The sequence below is a fragment of the Canis lupus genome, chromosome 1 (genome assembly GCF_011100685.1).
Source record: "Canis lupus familiaris isolate Mischka breed German Shepherd chromosome 1, alternate assembly UU_Cfam_GSD_1.0, whole genome shotgun sequence".
NCBI lineage: Eukaryota > Metazoa > Chordata > Mammalia > Carnivora > Canidae > Canis > Canis lupus.
Genome location: NC_049222.1, coordinates 122,466,391 through 122,490,862, shown reverse-complemented (window position 1 = coordinate 122,490,862; position 24,472 = coordinate 122,466,391). Strand labels below are relative to the sequence as shown.

The following is a 24,472-nucleotide window of genomic DNA, read 5'->3' as shown; positions in this document are numbered from 1 at the left end:
GGGCGCAGGGCCGTTGCTTGCCGAGGGGAGGTCGGCCTGTAATCTGGGAGCTAAGCGACGCATGGCTCAGAAGAGCATGGGCTTGAGAGCCATCTGCCTCTGAGCGTGAGGAGCCGGGGAGGACAACAGACACACAGGCCGACCCGCGTGGGGCCCCCTAGGCCTGCTGGAGGCCGGAGGTGTTGGGGTTGCCATCCATGGTTCTGAGCTTGCGACTCCAGTTGCAGGGGTGAGGTAGATGGGCGGCGGGGGTGAGGAGACGCTGCTCAAAAGGCCGCCTGACTTTTCTAGGTGAGGGGCGATGGTGGCCGGGGCTGGGGCCGAGTAGGATAGGGAATGAGTCCCAGAGACCTCTTTTTTTTTTTTTTTTTTTTGATGATACCCTTGGAGGTTTTAACATGTGATGACAAGTTCTCTGACACGTGAGCCACCAAGAGATGGAGTCCGATGGCCCACCTCTTGCGCCTGGGCCGGCCTCCGTGACTTGCTTGTGATGACCCGGTTGCGGCTAAAGTGATGCTACGTGACCTTCTAGGGCTGGATCTGAAAAGGCAGCGAAGCTCCCCAGTGGCTCTCCCTGGTGCGTGGGGACCTGAGGTCCCTTGGTGCCTGTGGTGTTGACTCTGAAGGCGATGACACAGGGGGGTGGATGTGGAGGGAAAGCAGGGCGGCTAGAGGCGGGAGGGTGGCTGGGAGGGACCCAACCCAGGAGGCCCAGCCAAGGTCAAATTTCAGGTAAACAACCAATTTGTCTGTAGTATGTGTAGGTTCCCAATATTACGTGGACACCACGGACAATTATGCCTTGTCACCTGAAACTCACATTGTACCGGGTGTTCTGTGTTTTTATTTGTGAAACCTGGCAACCGTAAGCGGGGAGCCAGGGCTACGATGTTGGGGCTTCAGCTGGGGACATCTAGGGTTCCCACCTCCCCCCACAGGAGGGTGGGATACACCTCAGGAATCCTCAGGTCAAAAAAAAAAAAAAAGAAAAGAAAAAAAAAAAGGAATCCTCAGGTCACTCCCCTTGCTGGGGGAAGAGGAGGCCCCACTATGATGATGATGACGGGAAGTGATAAATCCCAAACAGGCAGTTCTTGATTTGCAGGATACTGGGTTAACTGAGCCCACGCATATTGGCTCCCAGCCTCCCTGCTTTGCTGCAGGAAACCTTTGCGCGCAGGTTTTCATGTCGATGTAAATTTTCAGATCCGCTGGGTGGTGCCCGGGAGTGTGGTTGTTGAGTTGTAGGGCAGGTCTGTGCTCACTTTGCACAGAAGCGCCAACCGTCTTCTTCCGAAGTGGCTGCGCCGCCGCTTTGCAGCCCCCGCAGCAGCAGTAAGAGCGAGTTCCTGTCGCTTCACCCCAGCCAGCCGTCGGTACCCTCTCCTTGGATTGCAGCCGTCCTAGTTGTGTGGCAGTGTCGCCTTGTTGCTTGATCTTGAGCATTTTATGTTTGCACACTTGTTATCTGCCGATCTTTGGTGAAATATCTGTTCAGATCTTTTGCCCATTTTAAAATTGGATTATGTGTCTTCCTATTGTTGAGCTCTAAGAATGCTTTAAAAAAAAAGATTTTGGGATCCCTGGGTGGTGCAGCGGTTTGGCGCCTGCCTTTGGCCCAGGGCGCGATCCTGGAAACCCAGGATCGAGTCCCACGTCGGGCTCCCTGTGCATGGAGCCTGCTTCTCCCTCTGCCTGTGTCTCTGCCTCTCTCTCTCTCTCTCTCTGTGTGTGACTATCATAAATAAATTAAAAAAAATTAAAAAAAAGATTTTATTTATTCATGAGAGAGAGAGGCAGAGGGAGAAGCAGGCTCCCCACAGGGAGCCCAATGCAGGACTCGATCCCGGGACCCCAGGATCACGACCTGAGCCAAAGGCACTCAACCACTGAGCCCTCCAGGTGCCCTGAGCTCTAAGAATTCTCGATACCTTCTAGATACAAGTCCTCTATCAGATACACGGTTTGCAAGTATTTTTCTCCTAGTCTGTAGCTTGGGTTTTTTTTTTTCTCATTCTTTTTTCAGTACATTTTGTAGAGCAAACACTTAAAATTTCGATAAAGTACAATTCATCGATGTTTTCATTGCCAAAATCATGGTCACATGGATATTTTTGTGTGTGTGTGTTTCCTTCTAGAAGTTTTATAGTTTTGTATTTTTTTTAAAGATTTTATTTATTCATTCATGAGAGACACAGAGAGAAGGTAGAGACATAGGCAGGCTCCTTGCAGAGATCCCGACGTGGGACTCGACCCCAGAACTCTGGAATCACACCCTGGGTCAAAGGCAGACCCTCAACCGCTGAGCCACCCAGGCAGCCCTAGTTTTGTATTTTGGATTTAAGTCTGTGATTTAAGTTTTTGAGTTAATTTCGTGTGAAATACGAGGTTTGTATAGAGCTGCTTCTTTTTTTTTTTTTTTTTCAAATAGACATCCGCTTCTAGCATCATTTACTGGAAAAAACGATTCTTTCTCCGTTGAATTGCCTTTGCACCTTTGTGGAAACTTGGTTGATTATATTTGTGTTAGACTCTTTCTGGGCTTGCTATTTGCCCCCCTCATCTGTGTGCCTACGCCTTGCTGTTGCCACCCCGTGGGGATTGCTGCAGCTTTACAACACAATATACTCCCGTAGTGTATCTTTGAATTCAGGTGGTGTGAATATTTTTCAAGATGAGAGACCTACTTAAATGCACCCAAGGAGAAAGGAGGTTTGATTCAAAGAAACCAGGGACTTCTCAGATTGCTGCGGGGCCAGTGGGTCACGTGCTTTCTCAGGGGTGGTACCCGCTGAGTGGGGAACAGCTGATCCTCTTGGGGGACCGGCTCTTGGGCCTCATGGCCCAGCATCCCTGCAGCCCTCCCTGCCTTTGCGTCACTGTCCCCTCTCTGCAGGCCCGTCTGGGTATCTCTGGCCCTGGCCTCCCAGCCTACCCCTCGAGGGACCAACCTCTCACACACCCCGCAGACCTGCGTTTCTGGCTAGCACAGAGTTTTATGTCTTACAGTTGAACTAGTTGCCAGTATTTTAGAATCGGGTGATTTTGCCAAGAAGTTTGGAAATCTGGCTTCTCCTGGAGAATGGGGTCATGCCGGGCCTGAATCCCAGGAATAGGCTGCAGCTAAGTAGCAGCAGGTCCCTTCGATGAACCGGATCTCCAGTGCCGCCCGTGCACCCCCCACCCCTTGAGTTTATGGAAGGGTCTGTCCCTTGTCCCTGGTGTGTGGCCCCTGGCCGCAGGGCGTCAGGGTTCCAGTCTGACAGAGAGATGTGAGCAGGGCAGCAGGCGGGACACCTTCCCCAAGGTAACAGCTGCGGATGGTGGCAGCTGGCTCGGGATGCAGGTCTAACCCTGAGGTGCCGACGCGCTGGAAGGCCCGTGAAGGCCCTGCGTCCCGTCCTCCCGACGGGCCTGGCGGGGCCCCGAGTGGGCCCGTTCCTGGGATGCCCCCTTTGTGGCCACCTTGGCCTTGCGGGCTCCTCAGGACAACCTTGCCCAGCTCTCCGTAGAGCCGCGTGGCTTTCATGGGTGCCTCCACCCACATTTCCTTCCCTGGACAGCAAGGCCTTCACTCCGCAGGGTCTTGCAGCCCCCTCGGGCTCCCTCCCCATGTTCCCTCGCACATCTGTCCCTGTTGACCTTGTTTCAGTGTCTGCTTCTCAGACCGGAGGCACCTGCAGGTATGGGAGATGCGGAAGCAGGTCCTGGGGAAGGGGCTGGGCGCGGGGTGCGCAGCTGTCAAGCTGAGGTCCCCACTTGCCAACTAATGACCCAACCACCTTTGCAAACTCCTGGGAGCACACGAGCTATCACGGACATTTTGCTTGATTTTTCCATCATTTCCCGCACCCCTCATTCTCCTTTGGCGCCGGCGCCTGAGCTTTGGGGGTGCTCAGCGCTCAGGGCTACTCCAGGGTCCCCTGTCGGCGGGCCACGCTCTCGGCTCAGGTCAGGGCCCGAGACCCAGCTCCGAGGCCCTGCGATAGTCTGAGCCTGTGGCCCCGGAAACCAGGAGCCTCCCGCTTCTCGTCCTCACTCAGGGCGGGCCACCCACCCCCGTGGCCCCGGCACCTGGCGCCCCGACAGCCGGGGTGAGGCCCACGCTGCGAAGCCAGAGCCCAGCTGCTGTGGTTGAAGCCACTGAATGGAGGCACACCTGAAGGCTGACCGGCTTCCAAACTTTTCAGTATTAAGAGCCAATAAATTGTCTTTTAAATTAAGGCAGTTTGTAACACATTTGCAACTTAATAAGTCCTAATTGACACAGCCTTTGATCATCCCCTAAGTGGATCATTTAGGACTCTCATCTTTCTTCTCCTGCTATTACTTATCACTTTATGGTTGGCTAACTTCTACACCAGGGAGAAGAGTAGGTTCAAAAAAAAAAAAAAAAACCAAAAACAAAAAACAAAACAAAACAAAACAAAAAACAAATTTTGAGAAGGCAGGGACTGTCAGGCTCCCAGGGGCCAGCAGCTCTCGTTGAGGCCCGGAGCTTGTAGTGGGCTTTGCCCGCACGGCATCCCATCCTGTGTCCGCAGACTTTTTTTGGGAGGACACTTTCTCCCACCCACAGTCCTCGTGGGTTTTTTTGTTTTGTTTTGTTTTGTTGTTGTTTGTTTTTTATTGGAGTTCAATTTGCCAACATATAGCATTCCTCGTGTTTGAATGGAGTTGCCGCATCTCCTGCTCTGGGCTCCAGCTGTGGACAACTAAGCCGGCCCATCTAGGAAGAAAGAGGTTCCTTCTTCTGAGAGATCAGATCGCTAAGTAATTTCCTTGATGACTCGGAACGTTGGGAGCCTCCCCGTTTAAGGAAACCGCTTGGGAATAAAGCCCGTGCGGGAGGAAGCATGAAGAGGAGCAGAGACATCTCTGCGATGCCACGCATGGAGCTCCTGGTCTGGCCTTCACTGAAACCATCACTGACGTTTTCAGGTACATGAGGCTACAAAGCCCATGTTCGTTCTTCTTTATTTTTTCCTTTTTTTCTTTTGGTGGGAAAATAGAACATAAAATTTATTATTTTAGTCACCGTTATGTATACAGTTGAGTGGCGTTGAACACACTTGCAATGTTGTGTAACATTTAACCAATGTTGTGTCACCACCAGTTCCAGAACTCTCTGTAACCGTTAAGCAATGATCCTCATCCCCCTTTTCCCCCAGGCCTTGGTGACCTCTCATCTACTTTCTGCCTCCATGAATTGACCTGCTTTCGATAGTTCATACAGGTGGAAAATAACAATATTTGTACTTTTGCATCTGGCTTGAAATGTTTTCAACATTTCATTTTACACTATTTCGTGTTTTCACAGCTCTTCAATGTTGTAGCATGTATCAGAACTTAATTCCCCGTTAGGGTGGCTAAATAATGTTCATACATATATGTAGACACAGTATAAATATACACATTACATTTTGTTTATCCATTTATTTTGTTGTTGGAAACTTGATCCCCCCCGCCCCCCACTTTTTGGCTGCTGTGAGTAATGCTCTTGTGAACATAGATGTATTTGTTTGAATATCTGTTTTCAGTTATTTGGGGTGTACATCTAGGAGTGAAATTATTGGTTCATATGGCAACTCTACATTTAACTTTTGGAGAAATCGTCAAACTTTCTCGTAGCAGCGGTAACATTTTATATGTCCACCAGCAAAGAAAGAGTGTTCCAATTTCTCTATATTCTTGCCAACACTTGTTATTTCCCTTTTTCCTTCCTTTCTTCTTTCCTCCCTCTTCCTGCCCTCATCTCCTCCTCCTCCTCCTTCTCCTCCTCCTTCACAATCATCCTTGAATTGGTATTTCATTGTGGTTTAGACTTGCATTTCCCTAAAGGTTAGGGTCATTGAGCATCATTTCACGTGCTTATTGGTCATTTGTACATCTTTTTTGGAGAAATGTCTATTCAAGTCCCTCACCAATATTTGAATTGAATTTTTTGTTGTTGCTGAGTTGTAGAAGATATAAGATATCTATATCTTTATGTATCTATCTATACTATATATATACACATATATCTATGTATCTATATATAAACAAATATATAGATCTATAGCTATATAAAATACATCTATATATAAACTTATATCTATGTATAAATAGAGATATAGGTTAAGATAGATACCCTCGATAGTAAATCCTTATAAGATATGATTTGCAAATATTTCCTTCTTGTATTGTCTTTTCACCTTCTTGATAGTGTCATTTGATGCATAAACATTTTTAATTTTGATGAAGTCACATCTACCTATACTTTTTCTGTCGGTTGTGCTTTTGATGTCATATTTAAGAAATTGCCACTTCCAAAATTATGATTTTCCCCTATGACTTCTAAGAGTTTTCAAGTTTTAGGTCTTATATTTAGGTTTTGTTCACTTTGAGTTAATGTTTGTAAGTGGTGTAAGGTAAGGGTCCAATGTCATTCTTTTGCCTGTGGATATGTGGTTTCTCTAATGCCACTTCTTGAAATGACTCTCCTTTCCCCCACTGAATGACCTCGGAACTCCTGTCAAAAGTCAATTTACTGTATATGGAAGGGTTCACTTCTGGGCTCTATATTCAACTCCATTGGTCTATGTGTTTATCCGCATGCCAGTAACGGTGTTTTGATTGCCGTAGACTCACAGTAAGTTTTGAAATAAGGAAGTGTGAGACCTTTTCCAACTTTGATTTTTCTCAAGATTGTTTTGGCTGTTGAGGGTCCCTAGCAATTCCATGTGAAATTTAGGATGGGATTTTCTACTTCTGCAAAGCATGTCATTGGGACTGGATAGGGATTGTTTTGAATCTATAGATTGCTTTGAGGAACGTTGTTTTATTAATCTTCTTGGGCCGCTATCACAAAATACCACAGATAGGGTGATTTAAACAACAGGAATTTATTTTCTTATAGTTTGGGAGTCTAGAAGTTCCTGATCAAGCAAGCTCAGTTTCCAGTGACAGATCTTTTCCTGCCTTTTAGATGACTGCTTTTTTCACTGTGTCCTCAAAGGCCTTTCCTCAGTGTGTATGTGGAGAGAATGAGCTTTCTAGTATCTTTTCTTATAAGAACACTAATCCTATTGGATCAGGCCCCATTCCTATGACCTCACTTAACCTTAATTACTTTTACAAAGGATTTATCTCCAAATACAGTACATTGAGGGTCAGGGCTTCAACATAAGAATTTTGGGGGAACATTTGGTCCATAACAATTCTCTGTGACCCTGAGATCCCAACCTGAGCTGAAAACAAGAGTCGGATGCTTACTCCGGATAGTGCAGTCACTACCCAGGTGCCCCTCCATCTATATTTAAAGAAATTATTGATAAAGAATGACTTCATTCTGCAAAATAGCTATGTTTTTATGTATCTTTTTATATTTTTTACATTCTTCACTTCCTACATGTTTGTATTTATTATTTTGTTGTGCATCATTTTGATTCCCTTCTTTCCTTGTCTGTTTATATCCTAGTTATTATCATAGTACTTGCCTTGTGAACTATAATTAAGATCTTAAACTTACGACAGCCTAGTTTGAGTAAAACCAACTTAGTTTTAATAGCGTACACTAAGGGGCAGCCCGGGTGGCTCAGTGGTTTAGCGCCGCTTTGGGCCCAGGGCGTGATCCTGGAGATCCGGGATTGAGTCCCGCGTTGGGCTCCCTGCATGGAGCCTGCTTCTCCCTCTGCCTGTGTCTCTGCCTCTCTCTTTCTCTGGGTGTCTCTTATGAATAAATAAATAAAATCTGAAAAAAAAACGGTAGTGTACACTATGCCTCTATACAGTCTTGCCCTTCTCCCTTTATATTGTTATTGTCCCAGATCACATGTCTGTACACTGCCCAATTTCATGGATTTATAATGATTGTTCTATGCATTTGCCTTTTAAATTATAGGTGAACAAAGAGTAATTACAAACCAAATCTACAATAATACTGGTTTTTATATTTACCTCTGTAAGTTTTTTAAGAAACTTAAAAAAAATCTTACTTATTTAATCTTGAGAGACACAGGGAGAGAGAGAGAGGCAGAGACACAGGCAGAGGGAGAAGCAGGCTCCATGCAGGGAGCCTGATGTGGGACTTGATCCCAGGACTCCAGGATCATGCCCTGGGCCAAAGGCAGTCACTAAACTGCTGAGCCACCCAGGGATCCCCTGTAGTTACTACTTTTATCAGTGTTCTCTATTTCTTATATGACTTGGAGTTATTGTTTACTGTTCTTTTATTTCAGCTCAACAGACTCACTTGAATAACTTTTTATTCAAAATAAAACATTTTTTGTGAAGCAGGTCTACTCGTAATGAACACCTTCAGCTTTTATTTATCTGGAAATGTTTTAATTTCTCTTTCATTCTTGAAAGATAGTTCGTCTAATATAGAATTCTTTGTTGAGGGGTTGTTTTTCCTTTTAGAGCTGAATATGCCTTTGGCCTCCATGATTTCTTCTTTCTTTCTTTCTTTCTTTCTTTCTTTCTTTCTTTCTTTCTTTCTTTCTTTCATTCATGAGAGACACAGAGAGAAGGCAGAGACACAGGCAGGGAGAGAAGCAGGCTCCCCACAGGGAACCCTGGCCTCCATGATTTCTGATGAGAAATCGACTGCTAATCTTATTGAGGATTCCTGGTATATGACAAGTCACTTGTCATTTGTTGCTTTCAAGACTTTTTGTTTTTGTGTTTTTAACAATTTGACTATGATGTATCTCAGATATATATACCTCCTTGAGTTTATCCTGCTTGGAGTTGTTTAGGCTTCTTGGATGTGTGTATTCAAGTCTGTCATCAAATTTGGGAAGTTCTCAGCCATTTTCTCTCCAAATTTTTTGATCACTTTCTCACTTCTCCTGGAAATCCTGTTGTGCATATGTTGGTATGCTTGGTGGTGTCTCTTGGGCTCATAGGCTTTGTTCCTAAGTCTTCACTTTTTTTCCTTTCTGTACCTGACTGGATAATTTTGAGTGCCTCATCTTTAAGTTTGTTGTTTATTTCTTCTGCATGCTCAAATCTGCTTTTTGGCTCCTCTAGCAAATTTTTTAAAAAAATTTATTTATTCATGAGAGACAGCGAGAGAGAGAGGCAGAGGGATAAGCAGGCTCCCTGGGGGGAGCCCGATGCGGGACTCAATCCCAGGACCCCGGAATCATGGCCTGACCCGAAGGCAGATGCTCAGCCACTGAGCCACCCAGGCATCCCTCCTCTATTGAATTTATTATTTTATTTTTTATTTACTGCATTTCTCAGCTCTAGTAATTTTGTTCCTTTTTATAATTTTGATCTCTTATTTGACATTCCCTATTTGTTCATACATTGGTCTTGTGGTTTCCTTTAGTTCTTTGTCTATGATTTCCTTCAGTTTATTAAATATATTTAAGACAGTTGATTTAATGTCTTTGACTAACATTTCTAATGTCTGGGCTTCCTTAGGGATGGTTTCTAATTATTGTTTCTCCTGTGAATTGGCTTTGCATCCTTGTTTTTTGGTATGTTTTGTAATGTTTGTTGAGGACTGGGCATTTTGAGTATTATTATGTGGTAACTCTGGAAATCTAATTTTCCTGCTCCTCAGGGATTGCTGGTTTTTGCTTGTTGGAGGTTGTCACCATCTGTTTAGTGATTTTTTCCAACTTTTTTTTTTTTCAAAGTGTATTCCTTGGTATGTGTGGTCATTGAAGTTTCTGCTCTGTTGGCTCTGCAGCCATTCAGTGACTTGACAAAGATTTCCTTAAAAAAAAAAAAAATTCTGTCCCTTTAAATCTTCGATAGATGCTGTCAGGGGAAGCTGCTATAATTCCAGAAGGCTAAAACCCAGATAAGAGTGGGTGCTGCCTCCACCAGTCTCTCAGGGGACTGGTAGGCTGACCTAAGTGCATAACCCCAAAGTTTTGGAGAACAAGGATCTTACTGCTCACCCTGGCATCAGCTGCTAGGAATGCTGGCTGCTAATCCCACAGCTGCATGGGGCCGTGGGGACTGAGGAATGGGGCACAGCAGCTGGATCTCACTCCTCCCCCTAACACAAGCCTCTTACCAACAGTTAGTGACCTCTTCCTTTATCACACACTCTTCTGGTTTTTATATCTGTTCAGGTTCCAGAGTTTCAAAATAGTTGGCTCTGAAGTGTTTCCTTGTTTCTAGTCCATAGAAATTAGACGCTGTTTTGATAAAGGAACTGATCCCTAGGGCTGTCTACTCCACCATTTTGCCTGATGTCCTCCAGAACTCTGCCTTTATTTATTTATTTATTTATTTATTTATTTATTTATTTGCATAAGTCACTTTAAGTTGAGTTTCTGTCACTGGCATCTAAGAGATGGCAACAAACTGCAGCAAGTGCCATGCTTGGTGCTGTGTGTTTTTCAGATTTCAGAAAGACTGGATCCCTTTCCTTGGAAGGGAGGCTGAAATGTACAGAGAAACCACATATTACAAGGATTAAAATGATCAGTATCAGCCCTAAGGATAAGCAGATGAAGTACTAAGGGAGCTCCACGGAGGGGAGGATCTTTTGACCTTGAGTTTAAAGATAAACTTCTGTAGAATTCTAAGAACCTCATCTAAGGTCTGGAGCCCTCCATTGACGCCAGGATCCACGGACAATTCTGGTGCCCACCTGCTCACCTCTTGTCCCCCATTCCCAGTGAAGAGCCGGGTACATGGAAGTGGATCAACAATATTTGCCGAAATTTAACTTTGTTTAATTGAAGGTATTTTGAGGCGGCTGATGTTCACTTGGATGAGTGATTATAATTTGAAGGATTTTAGAGGGAAGGAGGAAGTTTTCACTGTCAGCTTTTACACTTGTCATCACCATTATTCTTCAAGCCAACCCTGAGGCAGGTATCACTCTAAGACCTGTTGTACAAGTTAATGAAGTTCAGAAGGAGGTTCAGTGTTTTGCCTAAGGCTTGTTAGCAGGCAAGTGGCAGAGCTGGGATCACAACTTGGGTCTGTCTAGGTTTATAGTTCAAGTTCTTCTGCTGTCACTTCTGAGCACTAGGACCTCGTAGAAGGAAGCAGCAAATGTTCATGGAATGTCTACCAAGTCCCTGCTCTCATGGACCTGGTGTTCCAGTGTGAAGAGATGGAAACTAGCATGGAAGCAGATAAAACTGAGAATCCTAAAAAGTGGTAAGAGCTATGAAGAAAATGTAAAAAGTGAGGTGCTGGAGGATGCTTGGAGGAGAGGGGAGGAGCTTCTATGGACAGGGTGTTAGGAAAGTCTCTTTATTTGAATTGAGGACTGAATAATACAGAGGAGTAGACCATGCAAAGATCTGGCATAAATATACTGCAGGCAACAGGTCAGCCAATGCCAAGACCCCCAGGCAGGAGAAGAGAGAAACCAATTGTGGTTGGTATGAGTGGCAGGGTGCACGCAAGGAGGTGGGAAAGATGGGTCAGATAATACAGAATTCTAGTAGGACATCTGGACTTTATTCTAGTTGCAAGAGAAGTCATGGAAGGCTCAAACTGGGAGAATGACATGATCTGGTTATTTTTAAAAGCTCCCTCAGGCTGCTGAGCTGAGAATAGATTGGGGGGTGCATGAATCAGAGTCTTTGGCTGCTAGTGATAGAAAACCTGATGCAAACTGCTTTAATCAGGAAATTTACTGGCCTCTTTAACTGTAAGTCCAGAGGTAATGCAGATTTCAGAACTGGCCGGTTCAGCCCTGAATCAAGTGCTGTGATAGAGTCAAGAATTCAAGTTCTATCTCTTGGCTCTGCTGACCGCAGACTCAACTTCGTTCTGAGTCTAGGAGGCATCTGGGCGGTCTTGTTGGCCTTACATACACAGGGCCATACGCTTTGTACTTCCCCACCAAGGGATGGATAGATTTTTAAATTTTTTTATTTTTATTTTTTATGGAAACACTTGCAAAGAACAAGGGAGAACTTTTTCAGAAACCACCAGGAAACCATTTGTGAAGTGTCACGCGCCCACTCCCAAATCAGCCACTTATGGGGCAAATGCATTGCCTTTAGACCCGAGTGTGGGGTGGGACAGCTTCCCACTGGCACAGGGGTTGCGTGGGCTGTGGCTGACCATCGAGGGAGGGGAGGCAGGGTGGGGAGCTGACCATGTCCGTGATGGGGGCAGGAGTGGGAGCAAGGAGGCAAGGAGGCCGGAGAAGAAGCTACTGAGGACAGAGGCGATGGTGGAACCAGAGGAGGTGATGCGAGCCATCAGACTCTGCCTTTCGGAGGCGTTGGCGTTGGACAGGCAGTGAGGAAAAGAGAGGCGCTAACGTTCCCCATTTCCCCAGGTTTTCCTTCCATCTTCCTTGGAAGCAAATGCAAAAAGCATGTGTGTGGACCGGGGAGCTGCCGGGGGAGAGGGAAGAGAAGCAGAGCAAGCAGGCACAGACAGGTGTCAACTGCAGGGAAGGCCAAGCCTGACCCTCTGTTAGGATCCATCATCCCAGTTAGGCTTTGGGGCGGAGGTGGTTGGGTCACGGCCAGCTCCGGCAAGGTAGGCACCGACTGGGCACCTACGGTGTACAGGGGCCGTATGAGAAAAAAAAAAAAAAAAAAAGAAAAAGGCATAGTTTTGAAATAAGGGAAAAAGAATGGGCAAAGTTATCCTTGAAAAATCTCTTAGATAGTCCAAACATAGCACTATATTAATAGAGGCGCAGTAATTAATACACGGCAACATATAATTGCACATTTTAATTCATTACACAGGCACAGGGAAGAACTGACTCTGCTGAAATTAAAAGCTCTCAGGAGCGACGCCCGGGTGGCCCCGCGGTGGAGCATCTGCCTTCGGCCCAGGGCGTGACCCCGGGGTGCTGGGATCGAGTCCCGCGTCGGACTCCCTGCAGGGAGCCTGCTTCTCCCTCCGCCTGGGTCTCTGCCTCTCTCTCTGTCTGCGTCTATCATGAATAAATACATAAGATCTTTAAAAATAAAAAGTTCTCGGCAAGAGCGGCGGCGCACGATCCCGGCTCCCGCCGCCGGGGCAGCGCGGGGCGGCGGGGGCACCTGGCGGGCTCCTCCCAGCGGCCCCGGCCCGCGCCGCCCCACGTGACCCGGCCGGGGCGGGGCCAAGGGCGGAGGCTGCGCGCGCTTCCCGGCGTGCGGCGCGGGGGCGGGGCGCGGGCGAGGGGCGGGGCCTCCGGGGAGGCGCGGAGGAGGCGCGGAGGAGGCGCGGCCGGCCCTGGACGCGCGTCTCGGCCCGGGCACCGGACAGGCGCCTGCGGCTCCCGGAGCGGCCCGCCTGCTGCTTGGAGCCCGGGGCGGCGGCGGCGGCGGGCGGCATGCACGTGTGAGATGCGGCCGCGGGCAGCCCGGACGCGAGCAGCGGCCGCCGCGGCAGCGGAGAAGGCGGGCGCGGCCTCCTCGGCGCGGGGCGCGCGGCGCATGAGGGCGAGCACGCGGGCGCTGGGCAGCCGCCGGCCACGCCGCCTCCGGAAACATTTGTTTAGGACTCGTTCGCCCCGCTGAGGTCCCGGCGCCCCCGCCATGGAGGCCCCGGCCGACCCCGGGCCCCCCGCCTCGGCCTCGGCCTCGGCCTCGGCGCCGCTGCGCGCCCCGGCGGTGGCGCGGCTCCGCGAGGAGCAGGAAAAGGTAACAGGCCGCGCTCCGGGCCCCGCTCTCCCGCCCGCGACCTCGGGCGGCGCCGCCCCCTCTCTGCCCCTCCCCCTCCCCTCCCCTCCCCAGGGTCCGCCCCCTCCCCCCCACCCCCGCCCCGCGGCGACCCGAGCCCTGAGGCGTCCTGACCCCGCCGGCGGGGGAGCGCAGCCTCTAGGCCCGCGGACGGAAAGTGCTGGGAGAAACTTTTGTCACGTGCTTTTGTTGTCTTTTGTCTGGAGCCCTTTGACCTCCGAGGGGCAGGGACGCGCGGGGGAGAGGGAGGCGACGGTGCTTGACGTGCGTGGCGGAGCGAGGTCTTAGGGGGATGGACGCCGCGGCGCGTGGACGTCGGGCTGGTTCGGGGAGCGGCGGGGCGTGGGAACGCTCCCCGCTGCAGCTTTAAGAACGAAAGAAACCATGTAGCTTTAAGAACGAAAGAAACAATGTATCTTTAAGAAAGAGACGATGTATCTTTAAGAAAGAGACCGTGTAGCTTTAAGAGAGGGAGAAACAATGTATCTCTGAGAAAGAAACAATGTATCTTTAAGAAAGAGGCCGTGTAGCTTTAAGAAAGGAAGAAACAATGTTGCTAAAATGTATATACTTTGTTGCCTCTTGCCGGACTGCACGGAGAAGTTTTCTTAGGTTCGTAATGATGACCCTTCAGGCGCAGTTGCAGTTGTGGCTTTTTAGTTCTGCCCAGACTAGGTCGCTGTTTTGTTGGACTTTCACTCCAGTCGTGTAATACCTGAGTTTGAATCCGCTGCCCGCCTACAGGGAAGAGCCTTCCGCGTTCCCTAAAGGGGCTGTATAGATAGGAAGCATGCGCGATTTAAGAAATACGGTATTACTGTTTAAGCTGGGATTTTTTTTTTTTCCCCCCACCTCTCCCCTTTGGGTTCTGTAGCATTTCAGATTCTCACTGTTAACTGGAAGCTTGGAATTCTTACTTTGAAAAGCAGCATTAGTTTACTTACAATGTCCTACGTCCTGTTGGAAGAATCTTGATTGAAAGGGTTAGGAAGTTGTTTCAAAACTGTAAACAGTGGGAATCCCTAACTTCTATTGAACATGCCTGTATAAAGGTAACTACTTACCCAGGTATGTGATTATACTCAGTTCAGTTAGATGAGGGACTTTTCATAGAACCTAAAAAAACCCGGTTTGCTTGGAAACCCCCCTGTTAGGATGAGCTGTGGGACTCTTTCCTACTTTGTTCTGGTTCTGCATTATTTTGTGCATTGGATTTCCTTTTCTGAGAATCGTTTTTCTCTAGTGCCTTATGCAACTGCTGGGTCTTAAACTTGGCTTTTTTTTTTTTTTTTAAATCCAATAAGTATTGTGTATGTAAATTATAAGACATTAATGGATCTTAATTTTTTTTTTTTTTTTTGAGAGAGAAAGCACTTCATGAGAACAATTTGTTCATTTTTGGGAAAACTACATTTTTCGTTCTTTTAGGAAAAGTGAAACAGATCCTTAGAAGATGGGGTTCCCATTGCCTTTGGTCTGTTGTGTAGAGATTACTCCTGCCTCTCATAGTATAACTTGTGCCTAATGCTGACTTGATATGTGTTCTACTTGTCATGGTAAAAAGAGATGTCCTTAGTTTTATTCTGATGTTAGTGTGGCTGAAATACAAAGGATACATTTTGGGGTGCTCTGAACAGCTCTCTGGTATAGTATCTAGTTAATTTGAACACTGCCTTTTCAGTTGCAGTCCTGTGGGAACCTAAATAATTATTTTCAGTAGACTTTGTGTTACCAAATTACTTTTCTGTGTTGTGTGATGTTTTGGCACATAAAACCAGCATGTGCATGTGTGTCACGGGTAGGTAAAATCATTCCCAGTTGATTATAAAGCCCTTCCCTAAATAGACTACACTGTATTTTAAAGGATCTGCTTCAGCTAATGGGTAGACTCACAATGCCACAAAATATACTAGTTAGATAGCTATACTTTAATTATAGTTTAATATAGGAAAACTTTACCTAGTAAATATTCAGCCTTTTTTTTTTTTTTTTTTTTTTTGTGAGGGACTTTTTTTAGGCTTTAAAACCAACCTAACTATAATATAATAAAATAGAAGTATTGGGATATTCTTAGAATGAGACGAGGAGAAATTTCATTATAGCTTTATATTTGCGTAGCACTTAGTATTTTTTTTTTTTCTTTTTAAATATAAATCCAGTTAAATGTGTTTTAGGACTTGGGTTTTTCACTGTGAGAGAGAATTAACATTTGAATGACTTATTTATTTTTATTTATTATTATTTTTTAAACTAGCTAGTAGGCTCTAGATGCAGGAAAGAGAAATTAATTCATTACATACAATGGATAAGTTAGATTTAGGACATTATTTTCACTAGGAGCCTTGGTTGAGAACAGATGCTAGGTAATGTGGTTTAAATGTTGCTCATCATTGTTTTTTGTTTTATTGTTTTTTTCCCCAAGTTCAGCCAAGAAGTATGACAAGTTGATCCCTCTCTCTGTTTTTCCCTTGTTTATACTTTGGAGGACTGCATAACAAGGACAAAAAATTAGTGATGAGGAAAAAAAGATAAGGAGGGGCATAAATGAGCCGCAGCCTCAACAAATGGCAACATCTGTAATAAAGGGACAGGATCAAATATTTTAACATTGTTTTCATTTATAGCATCAAAGCTAAAACATTTTCAAAAACTTTTTTTGCTTTTTTAGTTAAAACGTCTGTTTATTCCTTTTTGATTTATCAAAAAGACATGTACAAAGGTTCCCTGCAGCTTTGTTTATAATAATGAAAAACTAAAAATCCAACAGGAGATTAAATCATGATAGGTATGAGCTTTTAGGCAGGCATTAAAAATTGTAGAATGGTGTGGTTACAGTTATGTTTATATGCATGTAAGTATTCACAGTTTATATAGGAAAACACCACTAAGTGTTTTTAAAGCACATGATTTAATTTCTTATTTTAGCTAAAAGTGAGTGAAATTGGATGGGATTTTAGCTCTTTCAATAAAGGCTGTTGATAAAACTTATTTTAATTAATTATAATGAAAACTGGGATGTTGTATCTTTAATTGGTAAATACATTCTGGGCCTGAAAAATGGCTCTTGGCTAGTTTGAACACCAGTTAGTGTGGTTTGTTTTCTTGGTTATTCCAGAATTGATAGATATAATTTATTCAAACATTCATTCCCCAGTTGATTTCCTTTTTTCTTTTTTTCCTTGAAGGTTTTATTTGCTCTTAATTCTCTGTCAAAAGATTACAGGGCCAAGAAGTAATTTGGCTCATTTCTTTTTCTTTTAACTAAAATGTGTTTTTACTAACGGCAGTAGAATATTTGGTGGGAAAATGTGAGCCACTTTGAAGCCTCTCTAGACTGGCCTGTGCCACAAAAGTTATGATTAGGACTGTAGTGGGCTGTTCGAGGGAAGTTTCCTCATATTCAGATCTTGCTATTTCAGAGTTGCATTCTGTTGAAAATTTGGTTTGTTGGCCAGGGTGATATTTCTACAAAATCTACATTTTATATTTCCAGATACTATTATCTTTTATTAGCAGAATTACTGAGATTTTTATTGTAGTGTGAAAAAAAGTGGTATTTAGTATTGTTTTCATAGGTTTATTTGGAAGACAATAGTAACTTTGGAGAGCTCAGGAGCATAATATCATTTTGTTATAATTGCTGCTGAGTGGCCCTTGTAATTGTCAATTAGAATTTGGAATAATTTATACTTTCCTGATACAGAACCTGGATTAACATTAAATATTTCAAATTCTTCATAAAGGAGAATAATTAATATAATGGAGGGTTTTCATATTTCTTATGATAAACTGCACATAGTTTAAGAAATGGTGAGCCATGTACCTCATACAACAGCTGTTCTCTCCAAGCCCAGAATCCAAGCATATAACTTTTGAACACATATTAAGTGCTGCTGCGTGCCATGGCAGGCACATACCTACTACATGCCACTCTCTGCTGAGGATACAGTAATGAACAAAATAAAGTTCTTGCTTTCATGGAGATTCTAGTGGTAAGGGCATGGAATAGGCACATGTAAAATGTCAGATGGTTTGTGATAGGTGAGGCTAGGTAGAAAAGAAAGTTTTGTAAGAGAGGGTATTTTGGAGAAGAGCTTTCTGGTCAGGGCAGCCAGCTCAGAATGAGTCACGGTGAGAGCTGTATCAGAGCATTGTAAGGATTTTGGTTTTTATTTTTATGAGATGAGAAGCCATTGGAATGTGTTTTGAGAATCATAATGGTCTTAAGTTATAAGCATCCGTTTCTCATGTGTGAAGAAAGGGAGGGATAATGGGATTGTGAGGTGGTATTCTATAAGGTCCATTCTGTGTATGCTAGGCTGATATTAAAATCTTCATTGACTCTTAATTTTTCAGGTCAACAATTTGGGTTGTTTGTACTTTTTGCCCTGAACTTCTAGTGGTGTTTTTATCTGCAGTTCTACTTATAATGCTTGTTTTCCAAAGTGGTTATACCAATTCACATTCCTTGTCAGCAGTGGGTGAAAGTTCCAGCTATTGCACGTTCTCATCAGCACTTGGTACTGTTTATCTGTTTCATCTTTGCTCTCCATTCTAATAGTGACAAATGGGATTGATCACCTTTTCAAATATTTATTAGCTACTTGCTTTTTTGTTGTGTGTGTTTGTTTTTGGTAAAATACCTGCTCATCCCTTGTGCATTTTCAATGGGATGTTTGCCATATTCTAATTGATAGTAGCAGTAGTAGTAGAACTACATAGTAGTTCTTTATGTACTTTTGATAGGAGTGCTTTTTCAGGAATGCTAGTCTGTGGCTTGACTAACACCATAATCTATAATGGTGTCCTGTGATGAAGAGAAGAAATTCTCATTTTTAACATTCCGTTGTGATTGGTGTTTTTTGTTTTGTGTTTTTTTTGTCTTGTTTTTTAGGAAGTCTTTACTACCCTAATGTTCTGAATATATTCTCTTATCGTCTAACTTTATTGTTTTGCCTTTCATGTTTAGATCTACAATCTACCTGAAATTGATTTTCAGGGGGATTGAGGTCAGGTTTCATTTTTACCATACCTAGTTGCCCCCTCACTGTTTCTTGGAAAGATTGCTTGCTTTCCATTGCATCATTGTCTTTGTCATAAATAAGATATGTGTGGGTCCATTTTTTGACTCTGTTCCAAGGGCCTTTTTGTCTTAATACCAAACCTATACTAGTTATAAGCTTTGTATGTCATGTTGATAACCTGGTAGTGTAAGTTTTCTTGTGATTCCTCAAGATTGCCTTATTTTATCCTTCCAATCCTTATATTTTTTATTTTTCTTGCCTTTTGCACGGACTAGAATTTTCTAGTGCAAGGTTGAATAAAAATGGTGATGGTGGGTGTTAGGGGTAAACTTTGAAAATTTCACCATCAATGTGATGTTTACTGTGGATATTTTTAATATTTACTTTTATCAGATTAAGGAAATTTCCCTATATTCCTAGTCAGCTGAGAGTTTTTCTGAATTATGGGTATTGAATTTTAGAAAATTCTTTTTGTTTTTGTTTTAGTTCTTTTTAAGGAGAGGGAGAAAGGAGAATCTCATGCGGGCTCCATGCTGAGCATGGAGTGTAGCAGGGCTTGAACCCCTGACCCTGAAATCATGATCTTAGTGGAAATCAAGAATCAGATGCTTAACCTACTGAGCCATGCAGCTGCCCCTAGAAAATGCTATTTCTAAATTTAGTAATTGTAAGTAATTTGAAGAGTGTGTTTGATCTAATGTTGAGGTTCTCTCTTTTATCCCCCCACCTCTAAGAAAGGCCAAGTTGTAAGAATTAGTTCATGACTGAAGATACATTTTTTAAAGTAAAGGAGTTTTTAGAACTGATTATTTGTGAATTATGTATTTTTTTAGAACAGTTTGTTTTTGTTACTGTTAGCACTTATTATCATGCCAGTCCTGTGCTGTGAGAAAAAACAATTTTGGTTTCAGTCTTTAGGAATTTCTTAATAAACATTATGATACAATATTTCAAGAGGAAAAAAGCCCCATTTGCATCATGTTAGGCCTCCAGAGCAGAGTTCAAAACAAGAGTAGTTCCAAAACACTAGTGGGGAAAGGATACAGGAGATGCAGAGTCTATGCTTTAACTATACGTGCTTGATTTTGTCTTCTCATCTAATGTTTTTAGTATGGGTTTCCAAATCTTTTAGCTTGTGTCATTCTTTCCTTCATCTCCACATTGGTTTTGAGTACCAATCTTTTTAGTCTGCCCTCGGGCACTTTTTTCTTTCTTTTTTTTTTAAATTTATTTTATTTTTTTTAAAGATTTTATTTATTTATTCATGAAAGTCACACACACACACACACACACACACATACACACAGGAGAGAGAGAGAGAGAGGCAGAGACACAGGCAGAGGGAGAAGCAGGCTCCATGCAGGGAGCCCGATGTGGGATTCGATCCCGGGTCTCCAGGATTGCGCCCTGGGCCAAAGGCAGGCGCCAAACCGCTGCACCACCCAGGGATCCCGGGCAATTTTTTCTTGTTGAAGCTACAACCGTTTATTTTGAAAAATTGTAAAACAGAAAAGTTTAAAGAATAGTTTAGAGTTATCAGTAATATTTTGTATTTTTCTTTATATGTCTATATTTTTTCTTTTTTTTTTCTTGTTGAACCATTTGAAAGTAAGTTGCAGACGTCCTCATGTCTCTAATACTTAAGCACTTATTCTATTAGAACAGGGTCATATTCTTATGTAAACATAGTATTTTTTTTCACACCCAAGAAATGAATATTGGCACACACAGTGTTACTATCTAATATACTCAGATTTCCTCAGTTTTTCTAAAAATGTTTTTTATAGCTCGTTTCTGTCCAAGGTTCGATCAAAGATCCCTTTTGGCTGTCTTTCCCTTAGGCCGACCTCAAGAAGCTTACAAACTTGTAGGAGTGAAAAAAAAAATAGAATTTAGAGATCTTTCATTCCAACAATCTTATTTATTGTAATAAAATATATACGAAATAAAATTTGCCATTTTAACCATACATTTTCATGGCATTAATTCTATTCACTGTGTTGCAGCCATCACCACTGTTTCCAAAACAGTGTTTTCAACAGTGTTTTCAAGTCTGTAACCATTAAGCAGTAATTCTCATTCTCCCCTCTCTTGAGCCCCTGGTTACCTCTAACCTGCTTTCTGTCTATATGAATTTACCAATTCTAGGTGTTTGATATAAGTGGAATCGTATGACCTTTGCCCTCTTGTGACTTATTTCATGTAGCCTAATGTTTTCAGGGTTCATCCATGTTGGGTATTAGAACCTCATTTCTGTTGTGACTGAATAGTAATCCATTGTATGTATATACCACATTTGCTTGTTCAAACATGGTTTGTTTCCACTTTTTTGCTCTTGTAAGAGGAATGTTGCTATGAACATTGGTGTACAAGTATCTGGGTCCTTGTCTTCAGTTCTTCATGGTACTACCTAGGAGTGGAATTGCTGAGTCATATGGTAATTCTATATTTAACTTTTTGAAAAGAAGAAGGGCCCAACAGTTTTTCCACAGCATTTGCATAATTTTACATCAGCAGTGCATGAGGTTTCCTATTTTTCCACATCTTTGCCAACACTTATTTTCCGTTATTTTTGATTATAGCTATCCTAATAGGTATTGAGCTGATTGTGGTTTTGATTGCATTTTTCTAATAACTAAGGATGTTGAGTATCTTACCGTGTGTTTATTAGCCATTCATATGTCGTCTTTGGAGAAATGTCTATTCAAATCCTTTGCCCATTTTCAGGTTGGGTTGTCTTTTTGTCCTGTAGTCCTCTAAGGTATTAAATTGTTGTCAGTTATATGATTTGCAAATATTTTCTCACATTTTACAGATTGTTGTTTTATTCTCTTGATAATGTCCTTTTGCAAAAGTTTTTAATTTTGATGAAATCTAGTTTATTTATTTTTTTCTCTTGTTGCTCATGCTTTTAGTGTCATATCTAAGCACATGCCAAGTCCAGGGTCATGAAGATTTATATCTGCTTTTTTTCTAGGATTTCTCTGGTTTTAGCTTTTATATTTACATCACTGATCCATTTTGAGTTAATTTTGTATATTGCCCATGATTGTTGAGTTTGAGAAAATTTAGGATGTTGTCATCTGAAGATTCATAATCTGAGATTTAATTTATATTATTATGTTTACCATGATTTTTGTCTAGTGCAAATATGGTGGTCACTAACCACATGTATTAAATTTAAAATTCAAAAGAATTAAAATTAAATACAATTTAAAAATCTCAGTCAGATTGGCCACATTTCAGGTGCTCAATAGCCATACATTGTTGTGTTGGACAGTGCTGATTTTGAAGCTATCTGTCATCAAAGAAAATTCTGTTGGGCAGCAGTGGTCAAGAGAGTGGACATTTTTAAAATTCATATTCTAATTTATTTAATAATTGTGAAATATCTTCCTTTATCGCTTTTTTTCTCCTTGCCATTATGGACAGAAAATGAAGATTTCTGAATTGTTAAAAACAGACAAAGATAGTATCTCTAGGCCTTTATATTTTTTTGAAAGATGGTGGTATACTTTGGACAATACGGTAAGGAAACTGAAGGATAATTTTTCTCTATTGGTTGCGGTATCCTTGTAAGTGATTTCATGATTTTTAAAAATGTTTTATTTTATAGTTCCTTTTTTTTAAAGCATGGTTAGAAATAATAATCATGAAGTATAATTACTGGAGTGATGAAATAAGACATAGGAAACATACAGTCACTAGGATCCTGTAATGTACCTTAGACTTGTAAAAAGGTTCATTGTACTCATAACAATTTGTAAGGTAAAATGAATTTTATTCTTTTACTAAGTAAATTTTCTTTATTTTTTGGAAGACATTTAAGAAGTCATGAAATGGGGGATCCCTGGATGGCTCAGCGGTTTAGTGCCTGCCTTCGGCCCTGGGCATGGTCCTGGAGTCCCGGGATCGAGTCCCATGTTGGGCTCCCTGCAGGAAGCCCGCTTCTTTCTCTATGTCTCTGCCTCTCTCTCTCTCTGTGTCTCTCATGAATAAATAAATAAAATATTAAGGGAAAAAAAAAAAAAAGGAAGTCATGAAATGCCAATCTTTGCAAATGATTAGAACTACCTAAAAAAGAAAGTTGAAAACTACAACTGTTCTGTGGGTCTTGACACTTTTTTCAGATCTGTTACCACAGGGTCTGCCATCTATATTTGAATTTCTCTTCTTCCATAGTTAAAACTTTGGTTCTCAACAGTGTCGATATCTATTTTGTTGTATCCCTCATATACACAAAATAGTTTTAGAATTACTACATTAACATCACTGCCAACAGCAGATCCTGTGAAGTTCAAGATTTCCTTGAAGATCCATTTGTTATAGAATTAACCCCTTAGGGTGTAGAGTTAGGTTACTGATCTCAAAGTGCTTGAGTTATTACTACTTTTTCTGTGCACTTATCTTTTGGATTTGATGTACAGTTTCTATTTGTATTGAATTATAGTGTTTGATTTTTTATCAGTTTCATTCAATTTTGTTTTATGAGTACATAAAACTTCTATATGGTTTAAAATCACAATTGTATCAAAAGATATACTGAGATAATTAATTCTGTTCTTTTACCTATCCCAGTTGATATTCTCAGTAAATTCTAGTTTCTCAAAAAAAAAAAAAAAAAAATTCTAGTTTCTCCTCCCTCTGTTTTTCTTTAAAAATAAAATTTAAGATATACTCTTACCTTCCTTCCCACCTTCTTACACACCAGGGAGCATGTTATATTTTGCCCCTGTTTTTCTCATTAAATTTATACTTAAGAATTACTGTAGTTCAGAGAGATCTTCTTCATATTTATGACTGCATAGTACTCTGTTGTGTGGGTATATTGTCAGGTATTCAGCTGGTATATCTTTTTGATGGATGTTTGGTGGTTTTCAGTCTCTTGATAATGCAAATAGTGTTTCAGTGGATCACTCTCTGTATGTTTTCTCATTAGTTAAGTGATTTCATGTGAAGTCCTAGAGATGTGATTATTGGTTTGAAGGGTAAACTAGTTTTGCTTTATAAACTAGTCTTATTTTCTCAGAGTATTACTCAATTTAATTTAAGATATTAAGCAAAAAGAGGTAAGACTAGAAGAATAAGGTGGCCAAAACCTAGAGAACAATATGTTTAATTCCTTGAATTGGGTATTTCTTATTTCCACTACCATTTTCAAGGTATCATTTCTTTTTTTTTTTTTTTTTTTTTTTTTTTTTAATTTATGATAGTCACACAGAGAGAGAGAGAGGCAGAGACACAGGCAGAGGGAGAAGCAGGCTCCATGCACCGGGAGCCCGATGTGGGATTCAATCCCGGGTCTCCAGGATCGCGCCCCGGGCCAAAGGCAGGCGCTAAACCGCTGCGCCACCCAGGGATCCCAAGGTATCATTTCTTATCTGGTGGTAATTGCTACCTGGTCTTGACGGTTCTACTCTTACTCCCCTTCTACCTATTTTTGAGTTTTTTTTTTTTTTAAGCAATGTAAATAGAATTATGTCACTTTTATCATCCTAAGTCCCACTATACGTAGTGTAACATCCAGGGTCAGTAAAATGTGATTTGAGACCCGTGTGTTGTCTGACTCAGTTTTTAGGTTCATTTCTGGCTACTCCTCACTTATTTACTGTATCTTAAAATAATGACTGTTTTTTAGGAGGTCAGAATACCCTAAATATGTTTCCTTTTGATTGATTGATTGATTGATTTATAAGATTTTATTTATTCATGACAGATAGAGAGGCAGAGACACAGAGAGAGAGGGAGAGAGGCAGGCTCCACGCAGGGAGCCTGACGTGGGACTCAATCCTGGGTCTCCAGGCTCACACCCTAGGCAGAAGGTGGCGCCAAACTGCTGGGCCACTG

At 42.5% G+C, this 24,472-nt stretch overlaps 1 protein-coding gene across 3 annotated transcripts in view; it reads left to right on the top strand.

Moving 5' to 3' along the window:
- Positions 1–24,472, top strand: part of URI1 (URI1 prefoldin like chaperone) — an 83,632-nt gene that overhangs the window by 1,869 nt on the left and 57,291 nt on the right. Inside the window, exon 1 of one of the 3 annotated variants that reach the window (XM_038529533.1) lies at positions 13,443–13,562. The exons of the other annotated variants lie outside the window; for them this stretch is intronic. Within the exon in view, the coding sequence (XP_038385461.1) occupies positions 13,458–13,562 (105 nt within the window). The 5' untranslated portion in view covers positions 13,443–13,457. Of the gene's footprint in view, positions 1–13,442; positions 13,563–24,472 lie in introns of those variants that run through there. 3 annotated transcript variants of the gene reach the window in all.